This window comes from Gallus gallus, chromosome 34, assembly GCF_016699485.2.
Source record: "Gallus gallus isolate bGalGal1 chromosome 34, bGalGal1.mat.broiler.GRCg7b, whole genome shotgun sequence".
Taxonomy (NCBI): Eukaryota; Metazoa; Chordata; class Aves; order Galliformes; family Phasianidae; genus Gallus; species Gallus gallus.
Window position 1 is genome coordinate 1,542,768 of NC_052565.1, and position 18,569 is coordinate 1,561,336.

Here is an 18,569-nt window from a genome sequence, read left to right on the forward strand (position 1 = left end):
GCACGGATTGGGCGCTCTGATGAGCGGGTAGGCCGGAAGGGGCGGGAGCAAGGCGCCGGAAGCGGCAGCGCACGCGCTCTGCGTGTGTCCTTGGGCCGGGCGCGGTGACCGCGGCCTCCCGCCCCGCTCCCGGGACGCGGACATTTCCCGTTCCGCCGCCCGGCGCCATTTCGGTTTGCGGTCCCGGAAGGCGGCTGCAGCCCGGCCCGGCCCCGAACTACGGCCCGCTCCGAGCGGCTCCCGGAACCCCCAGAGGCCGCGCAGTCAGAGGGAGCAGAGCCAGGGTGGAGTCTTCAACAGTTTATTAGAAAGAATGTAGACATTAAAAAAATTCCCACCGCTCTGAACAGAAATTGAGGTTTTGTCAGCCTGGTCGGGTAACTAACAGAAGAGCCCCATCGGGTAGAACATATGTTGTCACTTGCTTCCATACCAACAGTGCAAATACATTTGGTCTCACGTACAGATCCACAAGCAACGACGCGGCCCCACGGATCCATGGGGTGGGAGGGGGGGGATGAATTGGGCCTCACCCCTCACAGCGTGGGCACCAGGACACAGCTGGACACGCAAAACTAGCCATGAAATACCAAAACAGAGAGAATTTTGTTTCCTTTTTAATAAAAACATCAGTGGAACACACCTGAAGACACCACAGAGGTATTGCGCAGCGCTTGTCGAAATTTTGGTGAGCCAATCCAAATGAGGGTTTCGTTTTGTTCTGGGCACAAAAGTCAGATTGAACCGTGAGCCACAGAGGGGGGGGGGGAAAACGCCAATTGAGCGCAGGACGGAAAGCCTGCTCTGCTGTGATGTCTGCTACGAGGCAGGGAGGCTCTGTGAACTTTATTGCGGCTGTTCTGGATGGGTTGCCCACACCTCAACTGGTTTTTGGAAGTCTGGAATTCATGCATAACGTTATTGCCTCTCGTGGCTTAAGACTGCCCCGCACAATGGTACACACCTACCATCAGTGAAGCCATTTAAAAATGGACTGAAAGAAATGGGTTAAAGGATGCAATGTCTCCCCTTAGGGCTATCAACTCAGGAATTCTTATCTCAATTATGAAATGTGATGAAGTTCTTTCCCCAAACCCTGAAGACAACAGTTTTCCTTACTCCAGATCTGGCATTTCTAGAGAGGAGAGAAGGAAAAAAAAGCATTAGTGTTTAAAACAAAGCAAGCCATAACAACAAAAACAAAGCTACCAGCTGCCATATTGCATCACAGGGAACACAAGCAAGATACAGCCCATAGCCAGGAAAGGCACAGAGCAGTTCGGGGTCTCTGGGCTCAGTGCTGCTGGCACTGAAGTGCAGAGGTGGCTCTTTGCAAGGAAGATCTCTGCAGCACCACTGCTGGCAGGGCAGGACTTAAACTGTGACAGCACTGAAGGCACTGATGCTCGTGTCAGCGACTGCTGCTCTCACAGCCAAAGCCTCAGCAGGGCTACAGCAGCCCAGGAAGGTCACACAGATATTTCATGCTGGTGTGGGAAGGCTTTCCAGATTATGACATCTCACGCTGCTGAAGAGAGGCTCTGGCATCAGCTGGCAGCCTGGATTTAGTGTGACCCACAGGGCAGCACAGCTCCCCCCACCCACTGCTGCACAGGGGCAGAAAAACACGCATGCCAACTTACTCTCATCATCACTGTCTGGTGAGTCCTGGAAAGAAGAAACAACATTAAGTGGAGCAGATTATGCTTGAGGGCACTTTCAGAAGCTCAGAGTAGCAAGCCTGCTGTCAGAGCATATTCCAAGGAAGTACAGGTTCTTCAGGACATGATTTAGTTAAGCTTTACCAGCAGTTGTCTACAAACCAGCAATAACCAATTGCTGCAGGAAGGTGTGTAACACCAGAGCTACGTGAGACACTGCAAGCACTGATGCAACTATCCCCAGCACAACTGAAGGGGAAAACGACTATTTCTGCTCAAGTACATCATTTAGCAAACAAAGTCTGGCATCGTTTATACTCAGAACTATGCTGAAACGGGGATAGCATGCTTGACTTCAGCAAGTAGCAATGAACATGCAGCGTGCTTAGCCAGACCTCCACATCTACTGCAAAGTACTTACATCATCTGCCCCATCTACTTCTGGTAAGTCTACATCGTCATCTCCACCCATGTTGTTCATCATCTGTTTCAGAAAGATAAAAGCCACGTGAACGAGACTAAAACCCTATAAACTAGCTTAAGACTGTGATAACCAGCAGCCACCAGCTGTTTTGACAAGCCTTGCTGCTGCTATGCAGAAATTACAAGGTGACCGACACCAGTGGGACAAGCATTCATTTCACATTTGATAACGAGCACGAGCTGCAGTGCCAAGAGCCCACAGCATGAGTTCAAGCAACTGCAGTCTGCTCCAGAGCTGTTACTTCCTGCCCTGAGCTCTCCTGCTCGTCAGCACTGTACCAAGGGCCTTTCTTGCTGGGTTAGACACCCAGAGAGCAGGAGGAAGGCAGAGGAAAATAACTCTCTAAAGCCATCAGTCACTGCTTGCCCACACCCCCAGCCAAAAGAAACCCAAAGCTCCAGAAATTCATCTTCCTGTACCTCAGAAAAGCGATCAAAATTGGACATATCTTCATCTGAATCATCTTCCCAGTCTTTCCAGTTGTTGAAATCCACGCTGAGCCAGTTGAGCTGCGTGTTAACAAAAAAAATTGAAGACAAACTGTTACTACACAGGAAGAGAGCTGCCAGAACTGCCATCCCAAGCAGCAAAGTAAGCAACCTGCCAAATGCTGCATGATTCAGACATGACCCCCCACCCACCCAGAAATAGAGGGGCCATTAAGTACTGCTGCTATGGCCACGGAGGGGATGGAACCCACCTTTGCCCTCTCTTTTGTTAACCTTGGCCATGCCTGACCAGATTCTCCTTTTCGTAAACAACACAAGATAGATCTGTCTGTTCTTTTATGCTTTGATTCCTGGGAAAAGAAAGAAAGAAAAACAAAGGTACATGTTGGTTAGTTTAGTAACCACTACCACCACCACAAACTCGTATTATTCATTGCTTTAAGCCGTTCAGTTACTCTTTGTCCTGAAAAGCACTGTCTGTTCTTTAAGCTGCTTCCAGCATTGTGAGAAAGTTGGTCCTTAGAGTACAAGAGCACTCAGACGCGTGAAAGCACAGCGTGATATCTGTCAGAACAGCTCCCATTATGAATAGATCTTTATCAATCCAGAAACGGATGCTATCCTTTTAATTAGAACAGTGAAAACTGAGGAAGTGCAGCAGGCGAAAGTGGCACTGAGTGCTTGAGATTGCCTGAGCAGAACTCCCTCCTGTCCCCCCAACAGGTGAGGAGGGGCTAACAGGGAGCAGCACTGGGATGGAAGCAGCAGCAGCTGGGGAAGCAGCTCTCCTCTGCAGGGTGCAACTCGCTTCAGGAAAGGCAGGCAGCGTGCATGAGAAAGAGCTGAACATTCTACATACAGCGTTAAGAACGTGGTAAAAGAGCTGCAGAGGGTACTTACATTTGGATCAATATTATTAAAAAGGTCGATTTCGTTTAAATGTTTAAAGTTATCACTTCCTCCAAGACAACTGGGGAGAGAGAGAGAAAAAAAAGAGCATTCAGCAGGAAATGTCTTATGGTATAAATATAGGCTGGTAACAGAACTCACTCCTTTAAGAGAAAACATCACCTAACCCAGAATGGTACAGCCGTGGGTATCCCTGTGCTGAGGTTACACAGCTCTTACCTGAATGTAAGTTTGGACTTTTCAAAATTTACATTAACATCTTTACTGTCTTCGACACAGAACTCGATGAAGACGTAATCCCTTCGGTCGTACCACTTTGCAGAAGCAGGCTGCCTGCAGAGAGACCATTGAAAGACATGCAGGTTAGCATTTCAGCTCATTTCAGCCTATCCTCAGGCACAGATAGAGCAGTCTGAGTAAGAGTGCGTTTGGAAACCTTCTGCTTGTTCTTAACTACAAGCTTACAATTAACAGCCTTTAGAAGTGCATTTAAAGCTGATGAAGTGACATGAAGGCTGAAGAGAAGACGGGCTGTCCAAGAACTCCAAGTCAAACCCAGCTGGAATCAATACCACCAAACCAGCAGCATTCTGATCCTTATCTCCCTACACCTGCAGACTTGAACTCCAAGCTGGCACCCCTTGAAACAGAGGGCAACTTCTGCCCTCCTGCAGCCAGCAGAACCAACCACCGTCAGCCCACAGCTGCACAAAATGCTGCTGGGCTCCTGAGCTTCCATACGGGCAGCTCAACCTCCAGTGAGCAGCAGCGTTTGAGTGCATCCACCCCAGACCAGGGGGGGGGTAACAGCAGCCCTGCTGACAGCTCCCACCACATCCAGCCCTCCCCACAGCACAACATCCGCATTCCAGTGCCGAGCACGGGGACACCCAGCAGGAGCTGCTGTTGCTATGGCACAGTGAGCACAGACGCTTTGCTCCCAGGCTGCGTTCCAGAGGCGTGTGAGCAATGCTGGAATTCCAGTGTTGGGCCTGAAGTTTCCTGTTCTGAACCCAACGGTCACTTCCTTTGGTACTTACAGCACAACTCCAGGCAGTGAAAGCACATCAGGACACACAGAACACGGTGCTGCTGTCTGTAGCACCTTCCTTCATGCTGCGAGGTGCTCGGGCTCAGCACTGCACTCTAAAGCATTACAGCACAAAAACCCAACCAAAGAAGGATTAAGTTTCCAGAATGTTCCATCAGGGTGACCGCCGCTAAGCTTTCAGAGCAGATCTCCACTCCCAGCCCGTTCAGCTGCTGGTATTGAGCTCACCTGCACTGTGACCCATGGGGTGCAGTCACTGCTGTGAGCCCAAAGCAGCCCCAAAGCCACAACTCTCACGGATGCTGCTTTCGGTTCAAACCCCACCGCTCTCTCTGACTGCAAAGAGCTGAGATTGCAGCTGCTGTGATTCAGCTGCCAAAGGTGAGCGAGCAGAACAACCACCAGGAAAAGGGCTGTCGGTGCAGAAAGCAGGCAGCCCCTCAGCCACTGTACAGTGAGACCAAAGTGGCTCCACTCCACGGCTGATTCCTGCACTGCTCCAAGGCAATCCACGGTTTCATGTCCTCAGCTGCCGGGTGCAGCGCTCTGCCTGCAGCTGTGAGAGCAGCAAACACCGTGGGCACCTACAGCAAGCCAGCCCTGCAGAGCACCATGCAGCAGCCACTGCTCACAATGCTAAAGGACAGAGATCCCACCACCCAGTGCAGCACTCCAGCGTGCTGTTATCACAACAGCAGCCTCAGAGTCCCTGCTGAGCACGGTGCAGGGCTCTTGTGAATAGCAAGAAGACTTTGCACGTGTCTGCAGTGTCAATGGAGATATCCCCAGCCTTCCCTGGGAGCTGCACACACTTCCCAGTCGTGCCGCTCTGACCCAGCCCTGATGTTGGTATCTTTGCCAAGATGCAGCGTTCCGAGGCACCAACAGCACTGCACTCAGAGCCTCCAGAACCTCAACAGAACTGCACTACAGCTTACTAGGATGCAACTCATGTTTCTAACAGCAAACTTCTCTCACCTCCCCAGATGCTGAAACACACTCACCGTATCACATTAAAACCGTGCCAAAGTCTTACGTGAACCACTCACCCATTCTTTCCCCCTCTCACAGGGGAACAGAGGCCTTCCCTGGGCTGCTGGATGCAGCACTTCAGGCCGGACTCACCATTTGAGTGCAGCAGCTATGCAGGAATCACCACCAGAATCTGTGGTGGATCGCTCTGAGCCGACCCTGGTGAGCAGTGCAGGTGGTTCCCCCCACACCCACACAGACCCAGAACCCATTTCCTCACAGCACTGAGGAGGATGTTGGGATCGTTAAGCAAAGCCTGGTGCTTCCTCCTCGCTCAGCTGAGCTCATAGCATGAGAGCAGAATAAATTAATTGAATATTACCTCAGCCTTATGCCAACATTGTCAACTGGAGTGTGTGCTTTGGTGATGGATCATTCTCCTGTCCTAACCACATTCAGACTGCTCTGGAACAGAGCAAATAAACGTTACGTCCCACCCAACAACAAACCAGCAGGCACAGAGCAGCGCCCAGCGCAGCAGTGGAGCCCTCCCCAAATTCCTGGAGGGCTCTCCCCACCACCCATAGGTTTTGGTGACCTCCTGAACAGACACTGCTACTCTACGCCTGTGTTGAGCTCTCCTCAGGTCATGGAACCATAGGATGGCCTGGGTTGAAAAGGACCACAATGCTCATCCAGTTCCAACCCCCTGCTATGTGCAGGGTCGCCAACCAGCAGCCCAGGCTGCCCAGAGCCACATCCAGCCTGGCCTGGAATGCCTGCAGGGATGGGGCATCCACACCTCCTTGGGCAACCTGTTCAGTGCCTCACCACCCTCTGGGTGGAAAACTTCCTCCTAACATCCAACTGAAACCTCTCCTGTCTCAGCTTAAAACCATTCCCCCTTGTCCTGTCACTATCCAACACGGATGGCAATGATCACTGCAGCACCGTGCTGGAATGAGAAGCCCCCTCACCCCTCGGTGGGCACAGCCGGGGGGGATCCTCACCCCCTGTGCCCCCATGTTGAGCTCAGGTCACACCGGGTGCTGCTCGAGGCCATCCAGGATGCTCCCAAAGCTGCCCACGTGCTTTCTCTTACCCGTTCCAGACACTGCAACTCATTGGGAAGGCACATTCCTGCTCTGGAAAGCACCCTGACAGTCCGGATGGTTGCAGCCATCATCCGCTGGACAAAGATTCTCACCCCCAGACAGGATCACGAGAAAACCTCTCAGTTCCACAGCCCGCATTACGAGTTTTGTTCTGCATAACTACTTTTGCTTTCATCTCCCAGCACCACGTGGGAGTTCTGGGCCCTGAGAACAACCCCAGGCGCAATGCAGCAGCGCTGAGGTTTCGGGATGCTGCGCTGCTCAAAGGTTACATGCAGCGCTCCGCTCTGTGATGCTTTTCTCCTTTTCAGTCACGTTCAGCAGCCCCGGAGCTCAGAGATCCGGAGCAGCTGCAGCACAGTGAGGGCCATACAGGTGGTTAAGAGGAAAACCGTGCAGCTCCCATTGAATGCATCACCGAGCAACCGCCGTTTACCTGCCTCGAGAGCTGAGAAGAGTTCGGGACAAATAAAACCCGTCGGAACGGCGCTGCTGTTTGCACTGACTTCAATCGCTGCACTTCTACGGGAGCCGAGCCCCCCGACGGCCCATCCCCGTAGGGCTCAGCACTCGGCCCGGCCCGGCCCGGAGCCCCCCCCGCCCCGTCCACCCCCTCCAGGCCCCACCCCGGGCCGCAGCAGCGGACGGCCCCGCCCCGGCGCCCGGGGCCCATTCATTGCGCGGCGGAGCGGCCCGGGCGGAGCGGCTCTCGGGGCCCCGCGCGGCGCCGTGCCGGGACAGGCCGCGGGTCGGGGCCCACCGCGCCGCTGAGCGCGGAGCTCCGCGCGGGGCACGGGAGGACACAGCGCGGCCCCGTGAAGGTCACCGCTGCCGCCTTCGCCGCTCCCGGGAGGGCCCGGCCCGGCCGTGGCGCGCACCGGAGCGCTCCCCCCCACCCCGCACCCCCCTCAGGGCCTCACATGGCGAGTGGCGTCGGCGGCTCCGGCTGGCGCTGCTCGGGGGGAAGGGACGGCCCGTCCGGCTCCGGGGCGCTCCGGTCCGGTCTGGCGGTGCGCGGTGCGGCGGCGGCGCGGTGCGGGCCGAGGGCTCCGGGCGCTCCGAAGGCTCCGGGCTCGGCGCGGCCTCAGCTCCCACAATGCTCCGCGCGGCGGCGCCCAGCGTTGGTGACGCAGCAAAATACCGCCGCGCCGATTCGGCCGCCTCCGTTGCGCATGCGCGTGCCCCGCGAGTCGCCTTCGGCGCGCGGCACCGCCCGCCCTCCCCGCGTTGGCCACGCCCCCTCTCGCGCGCGCCCGCTCCCTCCTCCCTTCTAGCAGCTTCTCGGCGCGCACGCGCACTGCGCACGCCGTCGCGAGGGGCGGGGCCGGCGGTTGCCATGGAGACGGGGGGGGGGGGGGAGCGGGAGGGGCGGCCGCGGCCCGAGCGCGCGTCCGAGAGAAGCTGCGGCGTCACGCAGTGCGGCTCTATCAATTAACTTTTATTAACTGATAGAAACGGTACAAATTTAAATCGAGGTTCCTTTAACTCTTCTCTGAAATACCAAAAAAAAAAAAAAAAAAAAAAAACCAAACAACCAAACAACCACAGCTCCTCCGTCCGGACGGCTACATCGTCAGCTCCTGCGGGGAGACACAGCCGTCAGCAGCGCCCCCCAGCGGCGGGGGGTGCGAGGTGCAGACGACCCCCTCCCCTCAACCCCCTATCCCCCCCCCCAGCACACAGCAGCTCACCATGATGGCGTTGACGATATCGTTGCTGTTGTTCTTCAGGGCACGGACTGCCTTCGCTCGGGACACGTTGGCCTGGGACATGACCAGCTCGATGTCTTTCACCTCCACGCCGGTTTCGTCAACCTAAGGACAAAGCGCCCGGGTCTGACTGCAGCTGAGCACAGTTTGCTCACAGCAGCCCCCCCCCCCCCCCCACAAAGCATCCCTCCCTTCTGCCATGCAGGCAGATGGAGAACTGAGCGCCTGCACGCAAACCCTGCCTGGCTGCACGGAACCACAGGCAGGAGATGGATGGGGAAGCCCTGCGGGGCCACGTGGGGAAGGCCCACCTCTTCTTCCTCGCTCTCCTCCTGCACGGTGGGGGTCTGTGTGTTTTCTTGGATGTTTGAGACAGCTTCTCCTTGCACTTTGAACTTTTCGGCAGCTGCCAGCTGAGCCTGCTGGGACAAGTCTTCGATCTGGAGGAGGGAAGGAGCAGAAGTGAGGCCGGGTCTGTGCAGTGCGATGGCAGCACGTGAGCTCAGATGGGTGAGGCTGAGCTCAGCAGCACCCACACGCAGCAGCCCGACGTTGGTGTGGGTTGTGGGCCTTCCTGCACCACCCCAGGGCACAAACAGGGGTGCAGGCAGCAAGGACAAACCCCCACCGCCCCTCACAGCTCTGCAGCCTGCCTCTGCTGCTGTAAACACAGAGGAGCACGGCTGCCTGGCATGGCTGTCAGCTCACCTTTGCTTCTCCAAAGACTATATAGGTGTCTGATGCTGGGCTCTTGTACACATCTGGTTTTGTGATGACGAAGAGGATGTTCTTAGATTTGCGGATGGTGACTCTGGTTACTCCTGTGACCTGGCGGAGGCCGAGTTTAGACATTGCCTGAAAAACAGATGAGAAAGAAAAGTGAGGGGATGAAAAGGTACTGAGACAGCTCAGCCTGTGAGTTGTGTCCCCTCATCAGTCATTCTCAGGTTTTCAGACTGACACAGCACAGAATCCGGGAGGAAAGTCTCATCCATGTCATGGATCCACATCATGATTGGGAGCCACTCCAGACAGAAGGATTTTGTCTATGAACAGGGACATTCCCTTGCCTAGGGGTCTCATGAAGGCAAAAAGTCATACGAACCTCTTGCAGCTCCCACAGGCCCTGCAGTGCTGGGCTGGGAGGTGAGGAGCTGCTGCCCTGAATGGCTTCCCAAGGCAAACACCAAGCACTCGGGGATAATATGCCAGACCCCAAAGCCACAGCTTGTCCACACACATGTTTGCCCATCTGCCATCCCCTTACCTTCCGTGCTTTCTTTTCACTCCGGCTCTGTTTTGCTTTGCTAACGGGTTCTTCATCTATTTCAGCTGCTGCTGCAAGCTGCAAGAAAAGCAAACAGGAGAGTGCTGTGACAACCATGCAGAGCTGGTGGGGTGCAGGGCATCTGTCTGTCCCCGCAGGGCACAGGGGGTGGCTGGCTTGCATCCCTCCCTACCTGTGCCTGCTGTGTCGTGGCCTGTGTGGAGTCGTGCTCTTCGAGCTCTGGTACAGACTCATCGCTGTCAGACTCTGTTCCGGACCCTATAGAAATGAATATGTCATCGTTCTCAGCTCAGCACCTTGCCAGGAGCTGCGGGTAGCTCCAGGGGACACAGCAAGATCATGGAACCCTAATGCCTTAGTGTCGACTGTTGCTGGGCATTTCAGGTGCTGACATAGTTAAAAAATTCCAAGTGAGATGCATTTCCAGTCAGTGTGCTTGAATAACACCTGGTGGGAAGAGCTCTCCTTGCAGCCATGAGCAGGGACAGCAGCGGGCCAGCAGTGCCACCAGCTCACCGCCCCCTCCCAGCTCTCACCACAGTGGAAGATGCCCAAGAGCAGCCAGAGAAGCCACAGCAGGGGCTTGGGACAGGCCAGGCAGTGCTCTGTGGGGCTGCCAGAGCTCTGCGTGTGCCCAAAGGCTCGCTCCAACACCAAGGCCCCAGGCCAGAGCCATGGCCCAGGTAGGGCAGCACTGCCCAGGGCTGTGAGTCAGCAGCAATGCTCTCAGAGCTCCTCAAACCTGTTCAGCAGCAGGCACTGCAGGAGCTGAGACACGGCATGGAACCAAGGCCCAGTCCACCAGGTCCTTGGGGCTGCTGCACCCCTCTGTGACTTGATGACAGAATGATCTGTACTTAGTTGGAAAGCTCTCATCAAAAACAGCATTTTGGACACTCAGGTTGGCCTCTCCACCAGCTCCTGCGCCGCTGCTGCAGTGCATGGTACCTTCCAGAACACTGCACAGCTTTCCTTGCCGTGCAGGAGTGCACAAAGCAGAGCTATGTGTCTCCAGCCCGCAGAGCAGGCTGCAGGGTGAGCTCAATACTCTCTCATGCAGCTGTAACCTGAGTTCAGGCCTATCTCCTTCTCTGGAGAGGGTCTCTGCACACACCACACACACAGGAGCCCGCGACAAAGGTCTCTGCAGGTTGCTGGGTGATGCCAACAGCCCAGGATGGACCTGGCACCAGCACAGCCCCCAGCTCCGCTCTGCTGGGGGACGGACAGTGGGAAACCCGCAGCCAACGCCGGACGCACACAGCTGGGCACAGCACGGAGCAGCTCTTCCCAAAGTTCCAGCATGAAGCCAGCTCAGCTCAGCAGTCCCAACACCCACACAAGTCACACCGTGCTCCGTGCCCAAGAACACGCTGTTAGTGACAGCAGCCTGCAGGCACCGTGCCGAGCCCTGGAGAGGTGATGGCACAGTGTCAGCCCCCAACCCCACCCCACTCTCAGCACGGCACACCCGCGGACGCACCGAGTGACATGGGGGGCACTCGGGGCCCCGCGGTGGGTTAGTATCCAGTGGGCAGCCAGTGACACTCCATGCACACGGCAAACCGTGCTGACCAGTAGTACCCTTGTCATTCTTCACGACGGGCTGCTTAGGAGCAGGGGCCTCGGCAGGGGCCACAGCTGCTCGGGGAGAGAGGTCCACCAGGATGGGCTGCAGCGGCGGCTCGGCAGCGGGCACCTCAGGGGGGATCAGGGGGGGCAGGTCATCATCGTCATCAACAGCAGCGCTGGCAGGAACGGGGGCTTTCACAGCAGGCTTGGTTGGGGATGGACGTGGGGCCTGCTTGCTGCCTTTATTGGTGGGGGGCTGCTTCTTGGCAGGGGCAGCATTTGGCATAGAAGAGGCAGGAGGGGTGATGTTACCCCCAGGTGCGGAGGCAGGAGGGGTGGCCTCTGTTTTCTGGGGTGTGGGGGCAGCGCGATCAGCTGCTGGCTTTGGGAGAGCAACAGGAGCCCCCGGGGCTGAGACAGCAGCACCTGGAGCTGGAGGCAGTGTGCCAGGGGCTGCTGAGCTGACAGGAGCTGCCTTGGCTGCAGATGGGGCAGAGGGAGCAGCAGGAGCTGCCAAGGCAGCAGTGGGGCTCTTGGGAGGTGCTTTGGCTGCAGCTGAAGATGCTGGAGCTGCAGGGGCAGGGGGAGCAGATGGGGCAGCAGTGGGGCTCTTGGGAGGTGCTTTGGCTGCAGCTGAAGATGCTGGAGCTGCAGGGGCAGGGGGAGCAGATGGGGCAGCAGTGGGGCTCTTGGGAGGTGCTTTGGCTGCAGCTGAAGATGCTGGAGCTGCAGGGGCAGGGGGAGCAGATGGGGCAGCAGTGGGGCTCTTGGGAGGTGCTTTGGCTGCAGCTGAAGATGCTGGAGCTGCAGGGGCAGGGGGAGCAGATGGGGCAGCAGTGGGGCTCTTGGGAGGTGCTTTGGCTGTAGCTGAAGATGCTGGAGCTGCAGGGGCAGGGGGAGTAGGTGGGGCAGCAGTGGGGCTCTTTGGGGACTTTTTGGCTGCAGGGGGGGCAGCTGGAGCTGGTGGAGCTGTGGCAGGAGCAGAGGGAGCAGACTGGGCAGCAGCAGGGCTCTTGGGGGGCTTTTTGGCTGCAGTGGGGGCAGCTTGGGCTGCTGCAGCAGAGCCCTTTGGGGGCTTTTTGGCTGCAGTGGGGGCAGCTGGAGCTGCAGGACCTGGTGGAGCAGCTGCAGCAGAGGGAGAGGATGCAGCAGCAGCAGAGCTCTTTGGGGACTTCTTGCCTGCAGGGGGTGCAACTGGAGGAGCTGCCAGCACAGGTGTGACAGGTGGGGAGCTGGCAGGGGCAGAGGGGGCAGCAGCTGGGCTCTCAGGAGCTGCTTTGGCTGCAGCAGGGGCAGCTGGAGGAGCTGCAGGAGTTGGTGCAGCAGCAACAGGGCTCTGGGGAGCCACTTTGTTGGTAGCAGGGGCAGCTGGTGCTGAAGCAGCCGCAGGAGCTGGTGTGGCAGCAACAGGGCTCTGGGGAGCTGCTTTGAGTGCAGAGGGGGCAGCTGGAGGAGCTGGTGTGGCAGCAATGGGACTCTGGGGAGCTGCTTTGGTGGCAGCAGGGGCAGCTGTTGCTGGGGCAGCTGCAGGAGCTGGAGTGGCAGCAACAGGACTCCGGGGAGCTGCTTTGGTGGCAGCAGGGGCAGCTGGAGGAGCTGGTGTGGCAGCAACAGGGCTCTGAGGAGCTGCTTTGGTGGCAGCAGGGGCAGCTGGAGTGGCTGCAATAGGGCTCTGAGGAGCTGCTTTGGTGGCAGGAGGGGCAGCTGGAGGAGCTGGAGTGGCAGCAATGGGACTCTGAGGAGCTGCTTTGGTGGCAGCAGGGGCAGCTGGAGTGGCAGCAACAGGACTCTGGGGAGCTGCTTTGGTGGCAGCGGGGGCAGCTGTTGCTGGGGCAGCTGCAGGAGCTGGAGTGGCAGCAACGGGACTCTGGGGAGCTGCTTTGGCTGCAGAGGGGGCAGCTGGAGGAGCTGGAGTGGCAGCAAAAGGGCTCTGAGGAGCTGCTTTGGCTGCAGCAGGGGCAGCTGGAGTGGCAGCAATGGGACTCTGGGGAGCTGCTTTGGTGGCAGCAGGGGCAGCTGGAGGAGCTGGAGTGGCAGCAACAGGGCTCTGAGGAGCTGCTTTGGTGGCAGGAGGGACAGCTGGAGGAGCTGGAGTGGCAGCAACAGGGCTCTGAGGAGCTGCTTTGGTGGCAGCAGGGGCAGCTGGAGTGGCAGCAATGGGACTCTGGGGAGCTGCTTTGGTGGCAGCGGGGGCAGCTGTTGCTGGGGCAGCTGCAGGAGCTGGTGTGGCAGCAACAGGGCTCTGAGGAGCTGCTTTGGTGGCAGCAGGGGCAGCTGGAGTGGCTGCAATAGGGCTCTGAGGACCTGCTTTGGTGGCAGGAGGGGCAGCTGCAGGAGCTGGAGTGGCAGCAATAGGGCTCTCAGGAGCTGGTTTGGTGGCAGCAGGGGAAGCTGGAGGAGCTGGTGTGGCAGCAACAGGGCTCTGGGGAGCTGCTTTGGTAGCAGCAGGGGCGGCTGGAGTGGCAGCAACGGGACTCTGGGGAGCTGCTTTGGTGGCAGCAGGGGCAGCTGGATTTGTGGGACCTGCAGGAACCACAGCAGCAGGAGCAGAGGGGGCAGCAACAGGGCTCTGGGGAGCCGCTTTCTTGGCAGCAGGGGCAGCTGGAGGAGCTGGAGTGGCAGCAACGGGGCTCTTGGGAGCCGCTTTGTTGGCAGCTGGAGCTGGGGCAGCTGCAGGAACTACAGCAGCAGGGGCGGACGGGGTGGTGACTGGGCTCTGGGGTGGTGCTTTGGTGGCAGCAGGGGCAGCTGGAGGAACCACAGGAGCTGCTGCAGCAGGGGCAGAGGGAGACAGTGGAGCAGGTACTGGGCTCTGGGGTGCTCCTTTGGCCGCAGGAGGGGTGGCTGGAGCTGCCATGGCTGGTGTGACAGGCAGGGAGCTGGCAGGAGCAGCAGTCACAGCAGCTGGCAGTGAGACAGGGATCACTGGAGCTGCTTTAAGTGGAGCTGCTGCTGCTGGTGGTGGCCCTGAGGGGGACAAGGCAGCTGCTGGGGATGGGCTGGGCAGGACAGGGGCTGTCACGGGAATAGGGCTCCCGGGGGGTGGTCTGGCCACAGAATGGGGAACCGCAGGGGTGCCAGAGGCTGCCAGGGCAGGGCCCACAGGACAGGTCACGGCCCCAGAAGGAGCAGCTGGAGCCAGCGGACAGACAGGAGTAGCAGACATGGGGCCCCGCGGGGAAGCAGCAGCACTGCAGGGGACTGTACCACCTGGCAGCAGAGGGGCCAGTGCCATGGGGGCAGACAGAAAGATGGGTGGGGAGATGGCAGCTGCCAGGGCTGGGCCCAGGGGGGCAGCTGGAGGGGGCAGGGGTGCAGCAGGGTGCACTGGCACTGCAGGAGGGCTCTGGGGAAGAGCCGTGGCGCCTGCAGGGGTTGCTGCCGGTGGGGGTGCTAGGGGCAGAGCAGCTGGGGCTGCCCCGGGGCTCTTGGGAGGTGCAGGGTGAGGGGCTGAGGCTGCAGCTCCAGTGGGGCTGGGAGGAGCAGAGACTTTCACAGGAGGCGTGAGAGCAGCTGGGAGACAGCCAGGACTCACTGGAGATGGGACGGCTGCTGGGGGGGCTGCCTGCCCTGCAGCAGGAAGAGCAGCCAGAACTGGAGATGCTGGGACTGGGAGTCCTGGAGATACTGGGCTGACTGGGGCAGCAGCAGGCCCTGGAGAACCTTGTTCAGCAAAACCAGTTGGGGATGGCGGAACTGGAGCTGGAGGAGGGGAAGAAGTAACTGGGAGGGGCAGAGCTGGGGCAGAAGGCTGGGGAGGGGCAGAAAAGACAGGAATTGCTGCAGCTGGAACCACAGCAGGAGAGAGAGGGGCTGGGGGCACGGCTGGGACAGAGCTGGGTGGCTCTGTGGGAAGAGCCTGGGCAGCTGGGCCCAGGGCTGGAGTCAGAGGCAGGGAATGAGCAGCAGGAAGAACAGCTGAAGGAAAGAAACAAAGTGAACCCATGAGAAAAAAGGAGAAAACAAGGGCAAGGCAGGAAGAAACACACACACACCCACAACAACCAGTCCTCTGTTTTCTGGCTCCGGGCTCCCCACATCTCCAGCCCCCAGGATGGGGGCTCTGGGGAAAAGCCCAGTGCTAAATGCCCTGAGGGCTCTCAGGGATCCCACCCTGGGCAGCATGCTGCTGCAGCACACCCCCCAGCACTGGGAAGCAGTCCCTGGCTCAGGGATGACATAGACTGAGCTGGAGAGCAGCAGGCAGCCAGCCTCCCCCAACAGCCTCCCCAGGTGGAACCTGCAGGTGGAAGCCTGCCTGGCTCCTGTGAGCACAGGACAGGGCCAGGACCCGGAGTCCTCCCTCTGAACAGCATTAGGGTTAATGTGACTGCAAACATCCAGAACAGCACACTGTGGTTAATGTGACACACGGGGTGTTACTGAGGAGCTCTGAGTACCTGGAGCAGGAGAAGTGGCAGCAGGGGCTGCAGGAGGGAGGGCAGCTGGAACTGAATGGTGAGAAGGACAGATTTTATAGATTTGACAGTTACAACACGTTGGGAGCACTCACCGTCCCATCCCATGCAGCAGGCCCACGCTGCCCTCCAGTTGGGCCATTCCCAACGCTTGACACAGAACCAAAGGAGCCCAAGGCGGGGGAGAGGCAGTGTGAGAGCCCATGGCAACAGCACTGATCAGGCCAGCACAACCAGCACTGCCAGTCAGGAGAGCAGAACCAGCTCTGGGGGCAGCACAGCCCTGCACACCCACTGTGACATGGAGACAGGACGGGGCATGTGGCCAGGCCTCCTGCCAAGGGCTGAGCGTCCCAGCCCAGATCACAGAGCTGCAGCCACGTGACAGGAGCAGATTTCCTCCTTATTCCCTTCTGGGCGCTGACTCTTGCTTGCTGTCCTTCAGGAAGGAGTCACTTCACATGGATCACCCACACGAGGGCTCTATTTTTCCCAAATTAAGACTAGAATCAGTCAGGTACTCCACTCCTCACCTCTCTGCTGTCCAGAGCAGCAACACACACAGGAAAGACTCACAGCACCCTCATCTTCAGGTGGGCTCACTTTCTCTTCCCTGAGAACCACAGCTCAGAAGATGTTTCTAACACCCTGCTGACCCCAAGCTATTCCAAAATGCAGGGCAGCAGAGGAGCCTGCAGCTGCTGTGCTGGATGCTCCAGCCACTGGCCAGGACAGCCAGCATGCACCAGGACACTTCAGCTCTGGGGGAAGCCATAAACACTTCAAAAAGGAGCAGTGCGTCCTGCCAAGAGCGAGCTGGCCCCCGGCCCGGTACTGAACAAGCAGAAAGGACAACAACTCTGCTCTCTTCAGAAAAATTCTGTCCAGCCCTCTCTGTTCCTTCACCCACACACACCAGAGAGCACGGTGCGAGGCCGGCCTGCAATCAGCCCCACAGATAACCCCTCCTCTCCAGCAGCCACTTCCAGAAACAAACGTGGAGTGTGGGACTCTTGAAAACCATGTGTAATTTGTTAAGGGATGTTTACAATAAATAGACTGCAAAGCCTCTTGTGACCAGGCCACGTACATGCCAAAGGCTGGAGCCCTGCCCTGTGCAGAGACCTCTGTGCTGAGCATCACAAACTTCCCACACACCAGCCAACCTCCGAAGCATGAGATGAAAGCCAGAGGAAGCCAATGAAGATTCCCACCTTGCACAAGAGCCCTCCAAAGCCTGGCTTCCTGCCTGGCCTGGCCCCAGCTCAGCACAGACAGGACGACCACAACAGCCCTTGCGCTCACCATTCCATCTCCACAACAACCAACAGGGGTCCATCAGCCCTCCTCTGCCTCACCACCCCTCCTCTGCCTCACCACCCCATGCCACCCCCCACAGCAGAGGACAGCACTGTCACAGTGCCGGCAGCTGAGCGCACGCTGCCTGGGATCAACTTCTCCCAACCTCCACGACGCCGTGAGAGATTTGAGGGCGGCACAGCACTGACAGAAGGTGACCCAGCCAAGCACAGTGCCCCAGGAGGAGGCCCCAGGGACACAAGCCCCTGGCAGGCAATCGAGCCGCAGGAATCCCGGCTATGCCTGACAGGGAATGGAGCAGCTGCCCCCAGCCACAGCCACACAGCTGTCACACAGCAGCCGTCACTTCGACCTGCTCCAGGAGCCCACTGCCTGGCCACGAACACTCTCTGCCGACAGCTTCTGACCCTCCAGGCTGCCCCAGCTTCTCCTTACGGTCCCACCTCTCCCACACCCTTGGCCACATCAACTATCTGCCCATCACGTACTGCACGCGCTCCCTCCCCATGTGCGTTTTCATGCCACAGTGTAGATGATGCAACACCTCCCTCAGTATGCAAAGACAAAAACCATCACTTCGGTGAGAAAAGCCTCCTCTAAAAGTAACCCCTGCCTTTAAAGATGCCATACCAGGCACGTGGGCACAAAGCACACGTGGATTTTTATCCTGGCACGGTGAGCAGCACAGCTATACGAGGGCAGACCAGAGGTGCCTGTGTTGCAACCCAGGGCCACAAACACTGCTGGGCCCAACTGGCCGAGGCTGGGCTGGGACTGAGTGAGCCCCCCCCCCCCCCCCGGGGCTCACGGCCCAGCGGTTCCCCCAGTACCGGCCCGGGTCCCCGGCTCACCTGTCTCGGCCTGTGGCTGGGGCAGCTCCTGCTCTGTGGCCGGGACGGTTTCTGTAGCTTCGCCAGGCATTTCTGCGTGGATAAAGGGGAAAAAAAGCCACACCGGACTTGCGGCCGCCCCGAGAAGGACCCGGAGGGCCGCCTTCAGACGCCGGCAACGGGCCTTACCCAATGGTACCGCATACCGGGTGCTCAGACATCAACCGGCACCGAGGGCCGCCCGGCTGCTGCCAGCGCCGGTAAGGACAGCGCGGACCCGGCAGGGAGCAGACGGAGCGGATCCCACGCCGCCCCACGGCTCGGGGCGGCAGCGGCCTACGCGGCTCAGCCGCCTCCCCCCGGCCCGGCCACGGCCTCAGCCCGCCGCGCGGAGCCGTCCCCGCGGGGCCGCCCCGGCATTGCCCTCCTCGGAGCCTCCCCGACCCCACCGACGGCCCCGACCGCTCCGCCGCCGTCCTCCGCGCTCCCTCCCGGCCCGGCCGCGCTCCCGACCCCACGCGGTCGCGGATGGAGGCGGATGGCAGCGGCGACACTCACTGTACGGGAAGCGGAGCCCAAGATGGCGGCAGAAAGAGACCAAGCGGCGGAAGGCGCGACTTCCGGAAAGAGAACTACTTCCGGTGGGAAGGAGCAGCGCACTTCCGCCCGCCCCCCCCGCCCCGCCGCCTGCGCTCGTGCGTTCCGGGCCGCGTTCGGACGTTCCGGGACACGAGAACGGGAGCCGTTCCCCGGAACGGGAATTGTGCCCCGCTCCGCAGCGCCGCTTTGTC

At 58.9% G+C, this 18,569-nt stretch overlaps 2 protein-coding genes across 4 annotated transcripts; both read right to left on the minus strand.

Moving 5' to 3' along the window:
* Nucleotides 1-285: 285 nt before the first annotated feature.
* Nucleotides 286-7,751, minus strand: PTGES3 (prostaglandin E synthase 3). Of its 3 annotated transcripts, none has more exons than NM_001276306.3 (8): nt 7,562-7,751; nt 3,723-3,836; nt 3,495-3,564; nt 2,846-2,944; nt 2,565-2,654; nt 2,083-2,145; nt 1,644-1,668; nt 286-1,135 (listed from the first exon to the last, which is right to left on the minus strand). In NM_001276306.3, coding segments are annotated over exons 1-8 (483 nt in total). In that variant the 5' UTR covers nt 7,564-7,751; the 3' UTR covers nt 286-1,115. The 3 variants fall into 3 exon arrangements, with proteins under 3 accessions (NP_001263235.1, XP_046760888.1, XP_046760889.1); XM_046904932.1 differs by lacking the exon at nt 7,562-7,751 and adding an exon at nt 7,078-7,436 and having other exon boundaries at nt 3,723-3,832; XM_046904933.1 differs by lacking the exon at nt 7,562-7,751 and adding an exon at nt 5,680-7,228.
* A 310-nt stretch (nt 7,752-8,061) lies between these two features.
* NACA (nascent polypeptide-associated complex alpha subunit) lies at nt 8,062-18,377 on the minus strand. Its single transcript, NM_001276303.4, has 8 exons — nt 18,337-18,377; nt 17,800-17,871; nt 9,811-9,896; nt 9,618-9,695; nt 9,059-9,205; nt 8,662-8,790; nt 8,333-8,455; nt 8,062-8,221 (listed from the first exon to the last, which is right to left on the minus strand). Exons 2-8 carry the CDS (start codon nt 17,867-17,869, stop codon nt 8,207-8,209), a joined length of 648 nt encoding a protein of 215 aa, NP_001263232.1. The 5' UTR covers nt 17,870-17,871; nt 18,337-18,377; the 3' UTR covers nt 8,062-8,206.
* Between the last annotated feature and the right edge of the window lie 192 nt (nt 18,378-18,569).